The sequence below is a fragment of the Nanorana parkeri genome, unplaced genomic scaffold (genome assembly GCF_000935625.1).
Source record: "Nanorana parkeri isolate BGI_ZX_2015 unplaced genomic scaffold, ASM93562v1 scaffold1001, whole genome shotgun sequence".
Classification (NCBI taxonomy): domain Eukaryota; kingdom Metazoa; phylum Chordata; class Amphibia; order Anura; family Dicroglossidae; genus Nanorana; species Nanorana parkeri.
Window position 1 is genome coordinate 21649 of NW_017307269.1, and position 21610 is coordinate 43258.

The 21610-nt window shown below is 39.7% G+C and overlaps 1 protein-coding gene and 1 long non-coding RNA gene across 3 annotated transcripts in view; one reads left to right on the top strand and one right to left on the bottom strand.

The window, feature by feature from the left end:
* LOC108795747 overlaps nt 1-6376 on the top strand; it is a 24735-nt gene extending 18359 nt beyond the window's left edge. The window contains exons 3-4 of the long non-coding RNA XR_001941765.1: nt 321-326; nt 6258-6376. This is a non-coding gene — a long non-coding RNA (uncharacterized LOC108795747). The remainder of the gene's footprint in view (nt 1-320; nt 327-6257) is intronic.
* A 418-nt stretch (nt 6377-6794) lies between these two features.
* ARFIP1 (ADP ribosylation factor interacting protein 1) overlaps nt 6795-21610 on the bottom strand; it is a 90546-nt gene continuing 75730 nt past the window's right edge. For both annotated transcript variants that reach the window (XM_018567037.1, XM_018567039.1), the window contains one exon: nt 6795-7521. In XM_018567037.1, the coding sequence (XP_018422539.1) occupies nt 7366-7521 (156 nt within the window). In that variant the 3' untranslated portion in view covers nt 6795-7365. The remainder of the gene's footprint in view (nt 7522-21610) is intronic.

The following is a 21610-nucleotide window of genomic DNA, read 5'->3' on the forward strand; positions in this document are numbered from 1 at the left end:
GCTTAGCATCAGCACCTTGCAATCCCCTATACAGCAGCACTCAGAGTGGGAAAGCAGGACTGGGGGGCCAATCTAGTGTTCTATATGCAAATGTGTTGATAAGATGCTATGCTGATAGGAGAATGTGCAGATAGATAACCTCTTGGATCTGTGGATACTCTTTCACTGTCCAGGCAGCAAGTTGGTGGAGAAAAGAGGACACCGCTTTAAGTGGTGTCGTCCGCCAGGCTGTGGTGTGAACTTAGAAATGGGGAGACAGCACAACAAATTCTTTGGTGGATAAAACAGCTCTCTTATTTGTATTTCATCTGTGTACTTAGCTGTTTGTATGGAGCCCTGCTGTAATAGTTAAAGTATATGTAAACCCTAACAATGGACTTCTTTTATTTGCTCACTTTTGATCTGTTAAATATATCTTTAAAAATGCTAATTCAATTAGTTGACCAATTATTTTTTGGATTAATCAGATAATAAAAAAAATAAACACCATCCTTGATTTAAAATAAAATACACAAATGGTGCAAATGGTGTTACAAACAAAAGTTACTACCGAATAAAACTGCATGCATAATTGTTTGCAGTCGCACTGCACTGAAAAGCTCGCCATTGCGGTATCACACGTTCCAGTGCGGGTGATCATACTGTGGGTGGGAGGCACATTTGGGGTGCCATTGAAATGAATGGTACCGCAACGCAACTCCCACAGCAGAATTGGTCAGGCCAAAACAAAAAATTACTTTTCCCACCTGTTTATTTTTTTATAATTGTATTGTGAGCACATGGCGCTTGAATAGCTTCAGCCAGGGAATGACAACTGCCAGTGGCAAGATTCCGCAGACGGCAGATGAATGTAAATACAGCACGTAGTGGACTGGTGCAATAGCCAGCCTGCCATTGGCCATTTCAAATTGCAATAGCAGGCTTGCTATAGCACCTGCCAACTGCTTGCTGTGCCCTCCTCCCAGCATGTAGGAGAGCTGGGGGATCCAACCAACTAATTGATAATGAGAATAGTTACCAACTATTCTCATCAGTTAGTTGTTGCAGCCCTAGCAGATAGAACAACCTATTTATTGTGCCAGCCCCCAGATCAAAGGACTGGTAAGCTGCAGCATATTTCGATTGTTTCCATGGTTTTAGATAAACCTTGATTGTAAATTAACTACACATAACTTTTCTGTTCCTCCTCCCTTATTCCAGAACTTTCATAATAAGTCTCCTGTAGGCAGGCCATAGACGGCTTGTATTTTTGCAGATTCCTGCTTCATCCACCTATGTGATCACACCAAGAACTTTATTAAGTTAAATGAAAAGTTTCTTAGGTTTCGGAAGCCTGTCTGAATAAGTTCTGTCATTGATCCAAGATCCAACATATTGGATCTTTGTACTTTGCTTTGCTTGTATTGCTTTGTACCTAAATGTCCTTTTACAGCATTGATGCTCAAAAACACTAATCCATATTTACAAGAACGAGGTTTTTTTTGCATCTTGGAGCTCATTATTGATAAAACATATCTGGGGTTCAATCCCAATTTTCACATGAAAACATCAGTTAATGAAACGGTCCCTCTAAAGTCCCTCTACTAGTTTAATTGCTAAAGGCTTTCACACATCATTGTATTCATCACTTTTCAGGCAGATCTAAGCCATTACTCCTAGGATACAACACTTTTACTATCTAGACTAATCTATATGCACAGGACTCTGGGAAAATGGTCTTTAGCACATGCATTGGAATAAGAAGTGTTCAACAATCTAGACAAAGTCAAGAAACTTAACATTCATTGCCCGGTGATCGGACTCTTGGCAGATACCTCCTACTGCACATGTTGACAGGGTTACTCAAAGCAGTAAGGCATGGCTTAGGGTGCACACGTGGCAGCTGCTAAAGTTCATCAAATGCTTGCATACAGATACAACTGCACTGATTTAAGGCTGGCAAAACGCTAATTTCCACCACCCACATGGATAGGTACTGGTGTTAGAATACCCGTTGATTGACTGCAGCTGGTTGGCTGCAGTCACTGTTGAGCTAAGAATTTTCAGTCCAGCTCCCTCAGCAAAAATGTAACGGCGGGGGGAGATGGGGATCATGAGGTCACCACACAAACACTATAAATATATAATGTGCCGAGCTATAAAAGTCAACCAAAACAGTGGCAATGTGACATATCAGGCCAATGACATAAATGTGGAAATATATCAGTGAATGAATAAATCACAAAACATGCAATATAAGAAACTTTGTGAAAAAAGATGGCCAATGCACCGATTAGATTGTTCACCTGTATTGGGCTCCCATCTATTGGGTATGGGTTAAATGGGGTGGGCCTGTTGATTATATAAATAGAGTTGTGGACGTCAGTGTCTCCACACCCCTGATAAAGTCACGCGAGACGTATCGCGCGTAGGTTGGACGGAATTACTGACGTCATTCTGAGTCTGGCCGGGAGGTTTTCCTCGCTCGTGCATGTTTGCTCTGGACTCTGGACTGAGATTATTTTCTTTGCTTTACTCTGAGATTTATGAGAGTAAATTTTTAGTGATTAAAATGTTATATCTGGACGATAGGCGCTTTTAATTGAATTATGAATTATAATCATGTGCATTTGGCATGAGCGTACCAGGAGTTAGCGTCTAAAATGCGTCCCTCCCTGCTAAAGCTGGCCATACACCTTACAATTATCTGCAGATTTTCTGTGGTCAGATGGAAAAGGTGCAATAGATTCCTCCCATCTACACTTCACTGTGTGGATGGAGTAATCTCCACCTGGGCCAATCTGTTTTACTTATTCCATCTGACCACAGAAAATCTGCAGATAATTGTAAGGTGTGTGGGCACCTTAAGGGTACGAAAAGTCGATCGCATACGATTATCGTAGATAATCGTAAGGTGTATGGGCACCTTAAGAAGGGACCAGCGTTTGATGACCTTGATTGGTCATTGCTTCAGGTGAGCACCCACCTGTTTTCTCCTTACTCACCTATTGTGAATTGAAGCATCCTTCTGGTGTGCGGTTTGCAAGTTACCTCTGATAGAAGATCACTCTTCAGTTTATTTTCTGCACTGGATGTAGACGTTCACTACTTGATGTTGACTGCACTTTGATTTCTACTGACTTTTTTCACAAAGTTTCTTATATTGCATGTTTTGTGATTTATTCATTCACTGATATCTTTCCACTTTTATGTCATTGGCCTGATATGTCACATTGCCACTGTTTTGTTTGACTTTTATAGCTCGGCACAATAGTTATATTTGTTCGATTATTACTCATTAGTGCCTGGTAGCTTTCACTATATTTCACTGGCTCAGATCATATTGTTTCATATTTTAATACACTTTAGAACTGAAGGCAGAGAGCTCATGCATCAAAATTTAAAAAAACCTCATGGAATGCTCACTATGTGGATACAAAGTGACATGATAAGATTAGTATATTTTATTAAATAGCAGACGTGTCGGACATAAGAATTGCCCGACCACTACTTATTATCTTGGGATCCTACAGCTCTCACGAGTTCCTCCTGAGGACCTCCATGTTACTACTGTATCTTGTAAAGTGTGGAGCTATGGCAGAGGAACCAGTGAGCTGCAGAGCACCTACAAGATCAACACTTCTGCAAGTCTGTAGCCTAGCAGCCATCCAGAAAAGATTTCTCAGCATTTGGCAATGTGGACAGCAGGGAAGGTATGAATTCAGACTTCCAGTACTGGCATGGCCGAGTTTAAGACCTCAACTATAGAAACCAGGCCGCTTTTTGATAGAAAAACAGGCAGAACAAAACAGATGCACATTATACAGAAAACAGCAAAATATATATTTACATATAAATTATGTTTCTGAGGCGACTCAAAATTGCCCATTTAGACCACTATAGGAATGTGCAAAATTTTTCAATAATTGCAGCATTGGTGTAGCGGTTAGCATTTCTGCCTTGCAGCACTGGGGGTCCCTGGTACGAATCCCGGCCAGGTCACTATCTACAAGGAGTTTGCATGTTCTCCCTGTGCTTGTGTGGGTTTCCTCACACTCCAAAGACATGCTGGAAGGTTAATAAGCTCCTGTCTAAATTGACCTTCATTGTATGCATGTGAGATTGGGACCTTGGGTTGTAAGCTCGAGGACAGGGACTGATGTGCATTGTGTAAAGCGCTGCATAAATGGTTGGCGCTATATAAATAATATTAATCTTACTGATGGTATAGTCAGTGTTTGAAATGTGTAGACACTGTCAGATATACCTCCAACAGAAAAATAAAACACACTGTAGCCAACACCATTAAGAAGTTCACACAGGAGGCACAATCACAAGTTTGATAGTAATCTATTATTATTACAGAAACAGTATTCAAGAATAGAAAAGAGAATTTGTAAGACACAAGAACATTATGCTGATTACATTGATGTCACTTCATTCTAGCAACCAGATCAAATAATACATTGCAACACTAATAAACATATGATACAGGAATCACACATCGTATTTGAGAGTAATTTCTTATAAGATATATGAAAATAAAATACAGACAAAGAAATGCAGCATGTACAATCCGAGACATTAAAAGGGGGTTCCCATCTTCAGTTTAAAAAAAAAGTGGAAATTGCCTTCCAATTATGCGTGACAGTACAGTTTAGAGGCCGGTACCAGCTAGATTCTGATATTTCAGCCGTGCTAGGTTACGTTATACAGCGGCTTAAATATCTTGGGGATTCCAGGGGTGAGATTTCCCCATCCAACAAAATTGCCAATTCTGAGCAACTGTGTTAAACATCCAATGGGTGGGGTAGAGGCACAAGTTAGGGAAAGCCTCCAAGAAGAATGGCAGAATGGGTTTTGAAGTCAAAACTGAGTGAAGTCGGCCTTCAGATCAATCAAATGGATATTGAATGCTTTGGAGCTTAGACTGGGGAACATTCATCTGATCAAAGGTTTAGATGGGATATGATCCCTATTCTCTGTCCATTACCCCTCCTTGGAAGGTGACTGCCTTTTTCACTGAACATGGCTAAAACCCTTTAAATAGGAAAAACAGGATAAACCAAGAAATATGATAAGTATATATTAATGCAATCTGACACAATTTAACAAATGGCTAGGTTAGAACAATTTCATTGATTTACTGGTAGTGTAAAAATACCAGGGCTTGGAGCACACAATGGCACTTTTCAAGTGTACCACAGCATGCTCAAAATGAAAGGAACAGGAAAATATCATGTTTAAACAGTCCAGTTGAGAACAACCTGGTCACGTCTTGTAAAAAGGCACAACATTTTCATTTAAGGCTAGTATGGTTACATCTAAAACACAATTCCCATTTTCCCAACCAATCTTCACCAGAGGCACATATTTGTTTCTGCAGAAAAAATGAAGACTATACAGGTGCTAAAGTGCCATTCCTTGGAGTGATACTGGTGTGCAATGTGAAGCCTTAAGGCACAGGGACCCCTGTTCTCTAATAATGGAGCCATTTAATAAAAAGTGGACAACAACATGCTTCTCATCAAAACTGCAAGCATAGAGGCTGCACTTTCAGCTTCATTGGAATGACATTTTTTGCACAAACGAGGGGTGGGGGGATGCTTGTGAAAAAAAAACTGTACAGCTTCTCTAGCATTTTTATTGGTCTTGAAGTAATTGTGCTCTTTTTTTTTTTTATTAAATAAATGCTGTGCAATATGTACAGCCTGCCCTATGTAAAGCACATGATATTGCTCCCAATGACATCAGTTTAGACAATAGCCTATGAAAGAAAAATAAGAGAATGAAATGGTATTTTTTTAAAGCATATTTTACTCCTTCAAAACTTTATTTTAAAAAAAAAGTCTAGGAAAACCTGTCAGGTAAAGCAAAGTATCGCATTAAATGCCTCATAGTGGCTGGTGTGTTATATTCACCTCCACATTCCTGCTCTGCAAGGTTTAAGTCCCATATTGTGCACCTTCATATATATTCATACACTGGCTTTCTATCAATGACATATGTCACACCCATAGAAACAAAAACAACTCCCACATAGTGGGGCTCATGCAGAAACACATGAGAAGTAGCTACTTCCAGCCACCAATAATTCAATATCTTTCACCAAGTGGGAAAATTAAACAAGGAATTTGATTGTACGCAAGGGGCAACTCCTGCACTTTGTATGTGGTGAGGGCTGGGGATGCAGTACGGATCCAATCTATATCACCAGCCCTCACAATGAAAGCAGTATGTATAGCTACATGTAACTAATCACAATGAGATATTGCTAGAACAGTACAACAGCTACCCTGGTTTTAGGACATAGAATGAGTTGCTGTGTAAGCACCACTCACTTTCCAAATTTCAAACATGGTCTTTGGGGTACATAAATGGAGATCTTCGTAACATTTCTGAGGATCTAAGTGTCCAATCAAACCTGTAAATCTGTAAGCATTTTATTCTCAGGAGAGCTCCTTAAACATACACTCAGCACTGAGGCTGCCTGCACATTCAGAGTGACAGGGTCCTTCTAGGATGCTCATCACCACGATGAAATCTGCATCTTTTTTCTAAAAAAAATCTTACTATACCTTTAATTTGGAGCAATGTAAGGAAATCTGTCACTAAAAAAGGGTTCCTGGACATGCACCAATTAAGGATTTCACAAAGCCCGTCACTGTACAGATTGAAGCTTCAATGAAATGGACTGTGAAGCCACTGTGAATATTTGCAGCATCCAGTTTCCCCAACACCATGCAGCTTGTCAATGTTCCACTACCATTACTCAGCAAGCTGTTACAAAGTGATTTCCACATTGTTTTCTCATACTTGGTATATGACAGGTTCACTTTAATAAAAAAGAGTGGTTGTCAAAGCAAGGAAAACTAACAAACAGTCTTAGCAGCCCATAATATGATATTCTATAAAGACTTTCTATTTACAAGATGTAAAACTCATCACTTTACAAAACAGCACTTTTTTAGAACACAACATTAACATTAAAGTGACTTCTTCAAAGATGTTTCAGAGATTGGAATATAAAAAATAAATCGGATGTTATCGGTGCAATTCAGGGAAAGCTCCCTTTGCAATTACCACAACTGGCCAAATATTATGCCAACCATTCTTTTTCTGACAGTGCAAAAGTACAAATTTTCCATACTATAGAAACAGACTGCCATCCCCATACAGACATAAATGAGCGTCCTTTAAGAAACAGATATACACTTTATATATAGTAAAGTCTTGTTTCAGTTAACTTCATTTTAGAGTATTAAAAAGGGAAAATAAAAGTGGTCTGTGTACATATCATTAGGATAATCATTTCATCCCAGCCCCTCGTCTCCAAATAAATGAACTGGTCCTGATCAGAGGTCGTTGGTTGGGTTTCGGGTTGGATTACTGTTCTTCCAGCCAGGATGGTGCATCTACTCCTGGGGTTTTCAAGTTCACGTGGAATTGTTTCAAAGTTTGTTCAAGCTGTTTCTGGTTTCCAGCAAAGTAGGCAGCTATTGCATTATGGAACAAGACGAGCTGATTGTGAAGTACTTTCACCTAAGGAGGAAAATAATAAAAAAGTTTATAAGCCATTTTCTTCTTTAAGATACGAGAAAAAAAGTTTTCTGTAGACTAATCATTCATTTTCTAGATTTCACTGTATACAATATAACCTGAGCTATGATTGTGGGAAAAGTATAACCCACAACAAGCTAGGACAGTGAACAGGCACCTGTTCAGCATCTGTTGTGATTTACATCAAAGGTAGCAGAAAGCTACAAGGTTGGGGTACCAATGGTATCCGCTTTGCCTTTCAAGGGACGTGCCGTGTTTATCATAGTCAGGGGCTCTACTCTGCAACTGAACTATCCTGCCTTGTTTTCTACATTTATAAATCACAAACACAAGGATGACATGTGATGATTTCCTGAATACAATCATTTGCATGGAGTCAATGAAGAGTTATGTCTGGTGGCACTCTGGTAACTAAAAGCAAGGGTTGGATTTCTATTATTTGCACTTATTTGGAGATGCAGTCCACATTTGGTACATTTATTCATTTTGGCATTGAACCTGAACTTAGTAAAGACTTAGTAAAAAATATGCAAAAACTATGATCTATTTATACCCCACAAGGAAAGAACATACACTAGATCTACAGCAAAGGAAATGGTTATGTACCCTTGCATTACTGATATAAAGATGGGCAGATATGGCCCAAAATCAAAAGAAACGCTCTAAGCTGATTGTAATTATTGACCAGTTTATGGCTACATAAAGCTGCAGGTTAACTACGTAATGACCAGTATGGATGACATTTAGAAAGTCTGGTACACAGGGTTATAGCTAGTGGAATGTGTCCAATACATCCTAAATAAGGTGACACAGCATTAGGTTGTTAGAAAAGATATTTATATGGTTCTATAAAGAAAAGCATTTTATGGGTTACACAACTATTGCAAACTAATAACTAGGATCCTGAGACCACAACATTAAGGTTCAGCATCTCTGCAATAGACCAGTCTTGTTGGCTACAAGTGGATGGAGCATTACTAAGGTTTAGGTGCATTAGCAATGAACTCTATACAACGTCTGTTTTCATAAAAGCCCTTTAAATATGAAGCAAGCAGGATTTTTTTTTAGTGCACTGCACCTAAAATGCACGTGTGGTTCTCCCTCGAGAAAGCAATTAAATCACGTTATAATTATGCCCCAGTTCTGTCTTCTGCAGTCTATCCCAATGTATTAAACATTTTGATTGCAGAATAGATAGGGCTTTCCTACTCATCTGGGAGCAGATTTTGATGAATATATTTTTTCCAAAAGGTTTTCTTTGGGAAGACTTATGCAAACGATATTGTATTAACATTGAACTAAAGAGAACTCTGTAGCAAAGTCAGACGCCCTGGAGCAAATACATTCAGCTTCTGAGATTAGTGTTGGACCTATACTGTCATTACAGTGACACTAAACTCAGGAGTTGTTAAAAATGTTAAAAATACATTCAAGTACCTTAAATATTAAACACAAATGTATCTTATTTGTGTATCACTCAGCTGTAGATCCTCAAATTATCTCTGATATGGTGCTGACACTGTCCTTCCTTCTGGAGGGTGACTACTTTTGTTCTCCATGGTCCCTGCATGTGTTGTAAAGTAGTCAACGCTCCAAGTTATTATCAACTCTCAAGCAAAGTTCTCTCTCAGGTCCACTCCTCTGCTGATTGACAGCAGGCAGTGGGTGGGTGCAAAAGTCAGCCTGCTATTACAATTGAAAGTAGCCAGAAGCAGGCTATTGCTCTCACCCTCTGCCGGCTGCGGAATCTAGCTGCTGGCTGGCAGCCAGATGTAAACAGAAAATTTTGTTGGCAACTAAAATGTATTTGCTAATGAAAATGTTTTAGTGTGCACATGTCTTTTAAGCAACCGGCAAAATAACAAAATCGAGGACATACGTTAAAGATTTTTTTTTTTTTGCCGATTGCTTCAGTGTCGGTTGCTTGAATGCCAGATAATGGGGAGTTTACTGTAGTAATGAAGCACTTTTTTTTTAATAAAAGAAGAATGTATTGCTCCCTTTAATATCCCTGGGTTATTAAATAATGACATTGGGGTATGTTCTCATTTGAGGAAGAATTTAGCACTCAACTGGCCCTATAAGTGTAGGGAGTGTGAAAGTGGAAAACACAGTGCGCCAAACCTAATGAGGGATCCACATTAAGTAACCCATTGGTCTGAAAGCACATGCACATTTCTATTTAAGCATATAAAAGAAAAAAAATAAGGTGCATCTTCAAAAGTAAATAGCTGGTGTAGCCAAAAAAAAAAGCAGAGAAAGAGACCATCTAATACCATCTTTTGATGTCTAAGTCCTGTTCCTCTAGCGTCACAGGCATATGCCAGGACTATGGCGTCATTAGAGACACATTTCACCCACTCCTGTCTGATTATTAAACTACACTGATGGTGTCATCAGGACGCAGGGGCAATGAACAGGGAGAGCTGGCTAGGTGACAGCTTGCAACCCAACGGGCATGATACATTTGTTTATGCCACACTGTGGAATGGATGACCAAGTGGACCTTGCTGACAGAGCTGCAGAAGAATGCTTACTATAAGAGTTATATTATTTAGAATGGACGTGTCTTACACTGCTGTAAGTATAAGGTTATTTGAGTCTTGTTCCACTTTAAGAGATAGAGAGCTGTGGTGAGGTTGAAGCAAATTTGAGCAAGCGACCATGGTAAATGTCATTAGTATGAGATGATTATGTGCAAAAGTCTAGATTCATATTCTGTATTCCCACTATTCCTGTAATGCTTGGATTTCTGCATATCATTAAGACTAGAGGTTGTTGTGATCCCCAGTGACAATACTGGGGGGATAGAACAACCCTGTCATGTATCTTTGTTCATTTCAATTTGGGGGATTTATATCCTTTCAATGAAATGGGCACAGAGGCTGAGCTATATAAAGTCTTTAAAATGGGCAGAAATTTTGGTGTGAAGACAGATCTTTGAAGAGCAAAAAAATAAATAATCCCATGATAGGGAATCAAAGGCTTTATTCAAGTCCAGGGAAAAGAAGCATACTGTTTCTCTCCCCTTTTATCCCGGTTAAATTGAATGGACAAGATCAGGTCAATAATCCTCCATGTCTGGCAAGAGCCCAATCTATGTGGAAAAATAACAGCTTGCTTCAAATGTATGTACTGTAGGCGGCTAAAAAGTTATTAATACTTTCTAAAGTAATAAAACAAAGGGGGGTCTGAAAAATACCTGATTGTACTGCCCGTAGCCAAGCAACATCCCCCCCATTAGTAACCTGTACTAATAGCAACAAAAGAAGTATGTAGCAAAACAAAGGTTTACCTATAATAATTATTTATAAGAGACTTAAAGCTTAACTCCAGGCAAACAGTTAGGGCCCACTCACACCAGATGCAGTCCGTTTTTGAGCTGCATCACAAAAGCAGCACAATGCTTTCCTATGGGATTCTGGTGTTCTGTCCACACCAGACTAGTCTGTTCCGATGCAGCCAGAAAAAGTACTGCTTGCACTATTTTAGCTGCATCGGACCATGACGGAACGCATCAAAAACGCTGTATTAAGAACTTTCGCAGGCCAAAAGATTTTTCATTCTGTACACCCACGTTTTGTGCTTCAGGCAGAGGAGCCAAGTCTTTAAACTTCCCTGCTTTAGAAGCATATCACAGTGAAGAAGGCTACGGACCATAACCGACAATAATGGAGCATCAGAACCTCGATAAGTCATCACTCGCTCCTCCGATCAGTGTACATTATTAGCCTGATTGGTTTCTCTTCCTAGACCTTCTTATGCTGCTTTGCAGGAGATTACAGGAGGCTAATATCAAGGCAATTTACATACTTAAGCTGGCCATACGCCTATGGATTATCTGCAGATTTTCTATGGTCAGATGGAAAAAGTGCAACATATTCCTTCATCTACGCTAAACTGTGTGGATGGAGGAATCTCCCGCTGGGCCAAGCTTCAGCATCTTGCTAGTCGGCCCCGCTGGTTCTCAAAATACCTGAACAATCTGATTGGATGCAGGCATTGTTCAGGTGTTTTGAGAGTCAGAGGGGCCGACTAGCAAGATACTGAAGCTTGGCCCAGCGGGAGATTCCTCCATCCACACAGTTTAGCGTAGTTGGAGGAATCTGTTGCACTTTTTCCATCTGACCAGAGAAAATCTGCAGATAATCTATAGGTGTATGGCAAGGTTAACACTAGTTTTACTTAACATAATATATTTCATGATGTGGGATTGCCATTAAACAAAGCCACACAAACACATTTTAGACTTGGGGTGGGAGTATCCACAGACGGGTCAACAAATAAATTCAGTAACTACAGACATATTTATAGACACCCAGATGCACAGTTAGTACATGAATAATACAACTCCCTGCAGACAATAGATTATCTATGGATGAAAGAGTCCTGACACCTCCTTAATAAGTTTGGTCTTTGGTAAAAGCCTCTTTGGTTTGTCACATTGTCAGATTTCTCTGAAGTTAAAAAGTAATTTATAATAAGTTTATGTAATGAGCTTTCAGCCAATCCAGGAGACAAACAACACTTTCCCATAACTTAATTAGACTGCTTAACCATGTTTAACCGGTAGCTAAGCTCTTCAGAAAGTTCAGTGTGGCCTCACACCACAGAGCTCCTCTGCAGTAATATTCATCAAGCAGCAGAAGAATGCTTTGTTCTGTCCCAGTCCGTACCGGCTCCTTTGTGAGAGCTCGGCAGCATGATGTCACCTCCTCTACTTCCATCTATTTGAAGATCTGCTCACTTATTTGCTCAAAAAAGAAAAAAATATTTAAAAAAAAACAAACAAATCTGGTGTAATTCACCATGTGTCTTTCTAAATGTTGTATTGTGCAAATGGCAAATGACGTATCAAAGGTGCTTTTTTAATTTATTTTTAGAGTAAAAGGTTTATAAAACCTCTACAGCCCGAAGAAAGTATGGACCGCAGTCACAGAGACATTCAGAAGAAAGTTGTGTTAAAGACCTATACAATACATGAACCTGGGTTAAATTATTCGGTTTTGTTGTAGAAAGATATAAAATAGAAGTGTTATTGCTGTTCCAGCATCCGATACCTGGGCCGAGTGTTGGCAAAAAATCACAGAGGTCTCTATGTGCTAACAGTGCAAAGATCAATGATATGCAGTTACCAAAAGCAACCAAACTTTGTTCTTGTTACATATAGCATTCAGGTTTGATTGCATACTAAGTAAAACACAACAAAGTAATGATTCCAGTGAAAGCAACGATCATTAATTTAGGGAACCCATTTACACCTGTGCAACAAATGTTACCGCAACGCACCTGCGGTGTGGTGCCATTCACTATAAATGGTACCCAGACGCATTGTACAGTAGGTTGCAACGCATCACAAGGCTCATATCTTGTGTTGTGGTACGCTGCACTGCGCTACTAATATTTAAAAAAAAATCTGTTGCAGTCATCGGTAGCTCTTCATAATGAACTGCCTGGCTTAATGTAACACATGCAACGTAAAACACATTAAAGCACTGCAACAAATCACTAAAGCGTTAATCCAACCATCAATATCTGCCTCAAAAAGAAGACGTACTGTATAGCAATGCAAACAGTCATACTCCCTTTAAATACAGAGACAGATCACTGAATTTATTACTGGAACCTAAAGAGATGGGAGTGCCATCTTGCAACAAACTGAAATAGTTGAGAATGGATCAAAATGTTTGTTAATGACTTCAACTATTCCTCCCTACCAGTGACTTCATGCAGAAAGTACCAGAATTCCACCTACTTACTTTGGACATTTAAATGCTATGGGAATGGAGGAGTGCAAGCACCAGTGTCATTTCCTGTTTTAACAAATCTGAAGATTGTAACCCTTTGACTGCCAAGGATGTATTTCATATGTTAAGACTGTATTTTCTCTTAGATAGGCAATTATATATGAAAATCATGGCAACCAGGGGGTTAAATTATTTTAAAATCAGTTTTAATCTAATCTGTGGCCTCTGCGCTGTCAGTAGAAGTGATTTGTAATCTGTGTGACTGCACAGACTTGTCTGTCAGCCCGGAAGTGAATGGATTATAGGCCAACTTTGGGCTATGGTACACCCCTCTCCCCGCCAGACACTTTCCACCTCTAGCGGCTTTTTTTTGTATCCTTTATGAACACAGGACACAGTGTTGCAAACTTTTAGGGGGGTTACCCATTACAAGGAAATACCATATTTATAAAGCAGTAAATGTGACAGTCCCCAAATATTTACTACAGGAAAATGTCTTGATGCATTTTTTTTTTATTACAGTGACTAATTCATCACTTGTGAATGTTGGCTGAATGTCAGATTTACTGATTTTTAAAGAACTTCTCTTCCACTACTTCATTGACTGACGTGACAGTAAACATAGGAAAACCACCCACTGGGGCCAAATGTACGGAAATAAACACACAACAAAAAAACCCCCAAAAAACCACCTTATTTTACATTCTCCCACACAGCCATTCCCTACAACACACATGTATCGCAATGTTTGCTTTAAGAAAATATGTATTGTTTTCACAAAATCAGTAGTTTGATCACTGAGCCATATTAATACAATTACAGGTACCAGACAACACTCCATGATAACAGCTTACCCCAGAAGCAGATTCTAAATTACTCTGTACCGTGCTCTACTGAGGAGGACCAGTTCATGTGCACACATTAAAACTCTAGAAAAGCGCTTGGTCCCGCAGGGCAGGCCCAGAATGCACAGATCTTCAGACAAGCTCACATGCTGTAGGTGAACTGTCACTTCGTTTACATTCCAGTCAAGACTTCAAAAAACCAACAACCTGTTTTCCTTTCTGCAAAGCGTGGCATATTTATTTTTCCAGGAGTCTGTGTTAGATATGCCATGCTTTTGGTGGATAAATAAAACGGTTCCGTGCCTTGCAGTTAGTTGGTCATTTTTAAATAGCAACTGCATTTGATCAGTGATAAAAAAAAAAAAAGACCCAAATTAGAAACAGTGATGTCTTAAATGACGGCAAGTCAATGTCACCATTTCTGTAATCAATACTAGTAATGAGACGAACGTGTCTGTGTTCAATTTGTGGGCCATTCCTTGAACAGTTGAAAAAAATCTGAGAAGCCTGAACCCCATTGAAGACAAGGGGAGCCGAATCCTGCACCATTTTTTTCTGGCTTTTGGTATCAAAGGGCATGGGTAGCTGGGCACTGCAACCGGGGATATGTACCAATGCAAGAAAAAAGGGTTTTAAAAATACTTAATAGGCTAAAAGGCAAAATTACAAAATACACAATTCCTTTACCTAAAATACTTGGGGGAGATGCCTTAAAGTGTATTTTTAATTGGGATAACACCTAGTTTATATTTGTTATATGTTGCCATCCACATTACATAACCTAAAAATGTTTTAGGTCATTATTTATTAATGACATCGGGGAGGGTGTTAACAGCGATATTTCCGTGTTTGCGGATGACACCAAAATAGGGAGGGTAATAGACACGGACTTAGACACTATAACATTACAGGAGGACCTGGATAAAATAGGGGAGTGGGCATTAATGTGGCAGATGAGGTTTAATGTCGATAAATGCAAAGTAATGCACTTTGGAATTAAAAATAAACAAATGGGTTATACAATTATGGGTATGCCGCTGGGGAAGTCAGAAATGGAGAAGGATTTGGGGGTCATTGTAGACCACAAACTGAAAGGTAGTTTGCAGTGCCAGGCTGCTGTAAACAAAGCTAGCAGGGTCTTGTCCTGTATTAAAAAGGGGATGTATTGCAGGGACAAGTCTATAATTTTGCCACTTTATAGATCATTGGTTCGACCTCATCTGGAGTACGCGGTCCAGTTCTGGTCACCAGTACTAAGAAAAGATGTCCTTGAGTTGGAAAAAGTCCAGCGAAGGGCAACCAAACTAATTAGGGGTATGGAGGACCAGAGCTACGAGACGAGGCTACTAAATTTAAACATGTTCACATTAGAGGTGAGGAGATTAAGGGGGGATATGATTTCCATGTACAAAATGTTTAATGGTGGTAGCAACATTAGCGATAAACTGTTTAAAATTAACTCCGTTACAAAAACTAGAGGCCATCACCTAAAATTGGTGGAAAAAAAATTCCAGCACAAGGGGCGAAGGGGGTTCTTCACAGTAAGATCAGTTAGGGTCTGGAACTCACTGCCACAGGCGGTGATTTCAGCAAATAATGTGGAATTGTTCAAGAAACTTTTGGACGATTTCTTAAGGGACCGTAATATACAGGGGTACAGGTAATATACAGGGGTACAGGTACTCCTAGAATGAGATCCTAATAGGTTGGACTTGATGGACTAATGTCTTTATTCAACCTCAAATACTATGTAACTATGTAAAATTAAAAAACTGCTGCGTATATTTGAAGTGCTTTATACTCAGAAACCTTACCCCAGCTTCCCCCTGTGGAATGTTAAGGAAGGGGTTGTGGGAGGTTATGTGTTTATGGTCAACATCCTTATCAGACCTCTATCCTGGATGAGGGTCTGGTATGGATTTTAAGAGGGAACCACCACAAATAAAAGAATTAAAAAAGGTTGGAAGACTATTTTTCATTAAAGTACAAGCGCATAATTCTTCCACATGTGATAATGTACATCAAAGTAGGAAATGTACACTATCACATGTATAACAGTACTGAGGTGTGCATCACCCAACGCACTTACACAGTAAAAACATTCACACGGGCGCTACAGCACAACACAAACTGAAGACATGAGCATGCATTGGTGCGATACATTGCCGAAAAATAGTGCAGGTGTTATTGTGTATGGGAAGGCTCAATGACGGTTCATTCAAAGTAAATAGGCAACTTTCATGCAATGTATAAATCAGCCTAAGGGATTTGTCAGTTTATGAACACATAGGCTCTTGAATTAATCACTGTGACGAATGACAATTTAAATGTTCTGCCATTGGAAAATTGTGTATTAAATGCTTCATTTAATTACAGACAATTACACAGCTCCATAAAAATACTGCATCTTCCGTTCCCACACTGAATCAGTCAAAATATTAATTTCTTCTGAGACAGCTGGTACTTCAAAAGGCTTTGCAGGTAATGAAGAACAAACAAGTGTGACCTATAAAAATAATAGAGTATCTTGGTTTGCATATAAAAGGTGGTGGATGCTAAAAACCCTACAGCAGCCCCAAAGCCTCCAGCCATGGGCATAAAAAAACAGCAGAATGACTACATGGATGCAGACTGGCTTATCTGACAATGGGGGGATAGCATACTTTACTATAGTGAACTGGGATTAAAAAAAACAAAATTTTGGGTTGCTGCTGTTCCTGTGACCAGTAAAATGATTGTTCAGGCCTGCATTACTGTAACACAATTACAGGCAATGTACTGCGTATCCATGTCTATGTTATCACAATAATAAGTAGCTGCATTTATTACTTAGGTGGAGGAAAGATTTTGGCATGGGTGACCTCATTGTGGCATACAGTGCCCTGAATACCTATTTTTATTACAGCATATTTACTGCAGAATAAAACAGAACAATGCACTAAAAAAAGCCCCCACCCTCATATTAAATCTCTACGACAAAGTGAAAAAAGGTCAGTGATACCCCGGCATCTACACAGCAGAGTGTAACGTCAAAGTGAGAATTAACACTGAAAAAATCCCAATCCCTCAGTGCCTAAGCAAGGGTATCATCATCATCAAGATCCCCCAAAAAGTGAGACTAGGCACTCCAGCAACTTGCAGGAGCTTTATCTAGCATGATTTGGGATATACAGCATTACCAGGCTCTCACCAGAAGGATTGGGTTGTCACCCTCCCCCTAGGGGACAAACGTGAATGGCTGGGGCAAGTTAAACATATTTACTGACTTTTTCCTCACTTTAATGAGCCAGTTTAATGAAAGGGTGGATGCCCACATGTAATAAGCTGACCTTTCTTTAATGATCTCAGTACTGTGGTATATTTCCAGAATCAATGAGGACATTGTTAATGTGGCATGTTTCTTTATAATTATGTTACGGTAACATTGAGAATTCTTGCAATTTTATACTCCTCAATACCGATAGGTATTCCCAGTGTACGTTCTCTCCCTTTGTTAGTGGTGGACTTTAGGAGCGTAGTATAAACTCGCACTCTTAGGCCTGGTTCACACCTGGGCGTTTTGTAGCGTGTTCCTACGCTCTGCAAAACGCTCAAACACCGAAATCCCATTATTTCCTATGGGTATGGTTCACACCTGGGCGTATTACAGGCCGTATGAAAGCGCTACAAAACGCCCTACGCCCAAAGTAGTAAAGGAGCTTCTTTGTAGCATTTTTGTCGCGCGTTTCCATTGGGATACAGCCAAGTAGCCCTCGGAAGCGCGCGTTTGTCATGCTTTTTTTTTTTACCACGAATCGCGCGTCAAACATGCATATTCGATACGCCTAGGTGTGAACCCAGCCTTAATGTAACTCTTCACTCCTGTGAAACCCTTCACCTTCCTCGATGTTAGCATGACTTTAATCCTGGGCAAAAAGTAGACAATACCCAAGCAGCATTTTCTGGTGAACTCAATATCATCAATTCTCACATGATTCATAACTGTGATGAAGGTTTCACATATCCAGGGGCTAATTCCTCTCTGACAATTCTTCTGATCCATGACACCCAGATGTTTTCACTTTGTATGCTACAGTTAAACATGACTGTGCATCCCTCACCACTGATGTGTCAAGCACAATGAACCTGTGGCTTTGAAGATCTGAGATTTTCACAGAAATGTCTGCTTTGCATGGTTTAGCTTGAAACGTACAATGTAAATATCTTCCCCCACAGCACACTTACATCTGTTACCGGATATGCACTCCGAGTATTTGCATGTCAGGAATATAGAGGCAGACAGCAGCACTGCATTACAGCTGCCATCTACAATAATTCAGCAATGGCTGCCCTATGCTGACTGAGAACCATGTACACAGAATATCTGTACTGATTGTGTCCTTATCAATTGGCCACAAATGTAAAGCTATCAGAAGACTGCTAGAAAAAGCAGAGATAGAAATTATGAATCGTGATCCATTTGCTGCCAGAACCATTCAAACTTTAACATGTTAAAATGCACATGAGGGGCTTGAAGATTGCTTAGAACACCCAAAACATAATATATTTTCTGAACGCAGAGACCATGAAGAATAAAATGTAGCAAAATATTAAGGCAACTTTATCGAGCTCATGTTTTCAGTCAAAAATACACTCAAATGAATCTCAGTGCCCGCAAACCCATTTTTTGACACTTTAAAACACTAAAAGCTCATCCATTTACAGCCAACAGTGTATGATGTCCCTGGAATTGTTGCTTTTACTCCACTGGGTGCTGCAATTGTCATTTTTAGACGCAGGTGTACCATTGTGTACATTTGTGTTCGTATGTGCACACTGCAGTACACATGGAAGGGTTCCGGTGGCTTTACAGATGGCCGAATCACTTTCACAAGAAAGCCAACAGCTCACAATTGTTAATGCCCCTAGCCCCCAAGTAGACATGAATGCAAATGCTGTACACAGAGTGAGAGCAACAATTCTGGGGCCTTCATTTACTGTTAGCGCTACACTGATGGTGTGTAAAAGCTTTTAAAGTGTTGCCTGTGGACAATATTGACTACTGCCATTTTTCGGAGTTTCGCGTTTACTAACTATTTAATCAATGCGACTACATCTTTGATATTTCATGAAAACTTTGGGGATTTTATTGTGTTGACTAAATTTAATTTGAGTGTACTTTTTACTGATATAGATTTAATACATAGTATGGCAAATAAAATGGAACTTATTTGTGTCTAGGCGCTAAAAGAAAAATGTTATACTCACCCAATCCTAGGAGCCCGCTTGCTCTTACACCGGTCCCTAGAGCCTCTCTCCCCCTCCTCTGCAGCGGTCTAAAGGTTACCATACACTGGTCGAATTTTGGCCGGTTTTTAATGTATCGTCTGAAATTTGCACAGTGTGTGGGGCTCTCGGCTCCCTTTCAGCCGGCATTTCTCAATCAGCTGATCAAAGGAGGCGGCTGGAAAATGTATTATCATTCAGAGCCGGCAGCCAATTAGCTGATCTCTCTGGGTATTCCGACAGGCGGGATTCCTCGATTGACATGCTGTTTCTGAAGGAACATTCTATCTGTGCAGCAGGCGAGACACTCTTCAGTCACCGGAGAAGCAGGAAGTTGGCTCGGCAGTTCAAGTGAGTTTAACTTTTTTTTTTTTTTAAACCTAGACAAAAACGAGCAGTTAACCCTTGCAGTGTGAGGGTAGCCCCACTACTTGCACAAAACATTCTCTTTCCTTAAAGAAAAGTTGTTCTCTATACTGCATTTTGCAGTGGAATGCAAGGGGGGCTGGGCAGGTTAATGTTAATATCATGAAAGAGGCATTTACCCACTGATGTAATGGCTCTTTAAACAGTTACTTTTAGGACATGCCAACTGTCAAGGCAAATGCAATCCAAATAGGATAAGATGGCACCTTCCTTGTCTGTAAGGGATAGGAGGTTGTAGCTACTCTTTAAACCTGTCTGCAATGTGCTGTGGTGGCAAATTTAAATCAGTTGTAAACTAGATTTGAACAATGTCCTAACAAAGGGTTAAAGATCTAGTAACATTGGGGGAAATTTACTAACGTTGTTGCATCATCAGCATCTCTCAAACGATTGTATCCCTTATTACTAGTGCATATAGCGACAGACTTATTATCTTAGTTTATGTTTCATTCTTAAATGCCTTCATATGGAGAATGGTCTCTGAACTGTGGCAAGCTTGCTGGGAACCTCCTGGATGACAGCTGAATAGCCCGAGGCGCTCAGCTGACTTGGGGGTACGAGTCATCTTTGTGATCATTCGATATCAGGAGCATTTCTAGGATGTGCGTCTGTTTGGAGGTCTTTTACTGTCGCAAAAGCTGGGCACAAATACTGCGTAGTTGGAATATTATGCGAAACATGTGCATTAAGACACAAACATTAATATTTATGCAATAATGTGCCGAGCTGAAACAACAAATATAAACAGTGAAAAATACAACAACGATTGTATTTTTCACCGTTTATATTTGATTGTTTTTTCAGCTCGGCACATTATTGCATAAATATTTTGTATTATGCCAGATATAGTTTTAGTGCTTAGCAGCTCTTTTCACCTTTTTTTGTATCATCAGTGGCGCAGATCTTTTTTGTTTATTTGTTTTACAAACATGAATATGTCGCCACAACACTTAAAAAGAGACATATATGAGATAAAACTCTGCGGTTAGTTTGCATGACATTTTGGTCTTTGCAACTAAATTTTTTTATTGCAGCGAACATGTTCATAAATTGCCCCCATTGTATGTTAATGAGGGGAAAGCTCAGTCTGTCCCTAGTCATACTATGGGGACAGCCAGTGTTTCCTGTCGCTTGAAAATTGAGAGAGAAGCTTGCAAAGACCTTCTACACAGACACATCTAAAAAAGGTAAGAATGTCAAAAAAATGCTACGTGAATAGGAACACATAACAAACATATAATATTCAGGCCTAATATGTGCATTTGAATACGTGTGAAACCAGAAAAATGGCTATGGCAGCAAAAGGGTTAAAGGACAACTTCACTTTAAATGAAAAAGGAAAAAAAAAAAAAAGAGAAAAGCAAGACAAACCACTTAAAGTAATAAGAGGCCAGTCCACAGATGATGCCACATGGAAATTCCACATGTGCACATCCGCTGTGCAAGTCCAAATTCAGACCTGACTTTTCGGAGGATGAAATCGACTGAATAGATCACCTTGTACACAGCTGGGCACCTGCGCCTGAAAGCCTTAAAAGTTGGCTTGGAGAAAACACTAAGGGTCTGTTCAGATTGCTCTGCTGCATTACCACATGTTTGTTAACATGCATTGCAGTAAGGCAGCCCACTCACTTTTAATAGGCTGCCAACTGGCCACAACCCCAAAAAAGTTGGGACGCTGTGTAAAATCTACATAAAAACAAAATCCAATGATTTGCAAATCTCATAAACCCATATTTTATTCACAAGAGAAAACATATCACATGTTCCATGTTCCTCAGTTCCCAG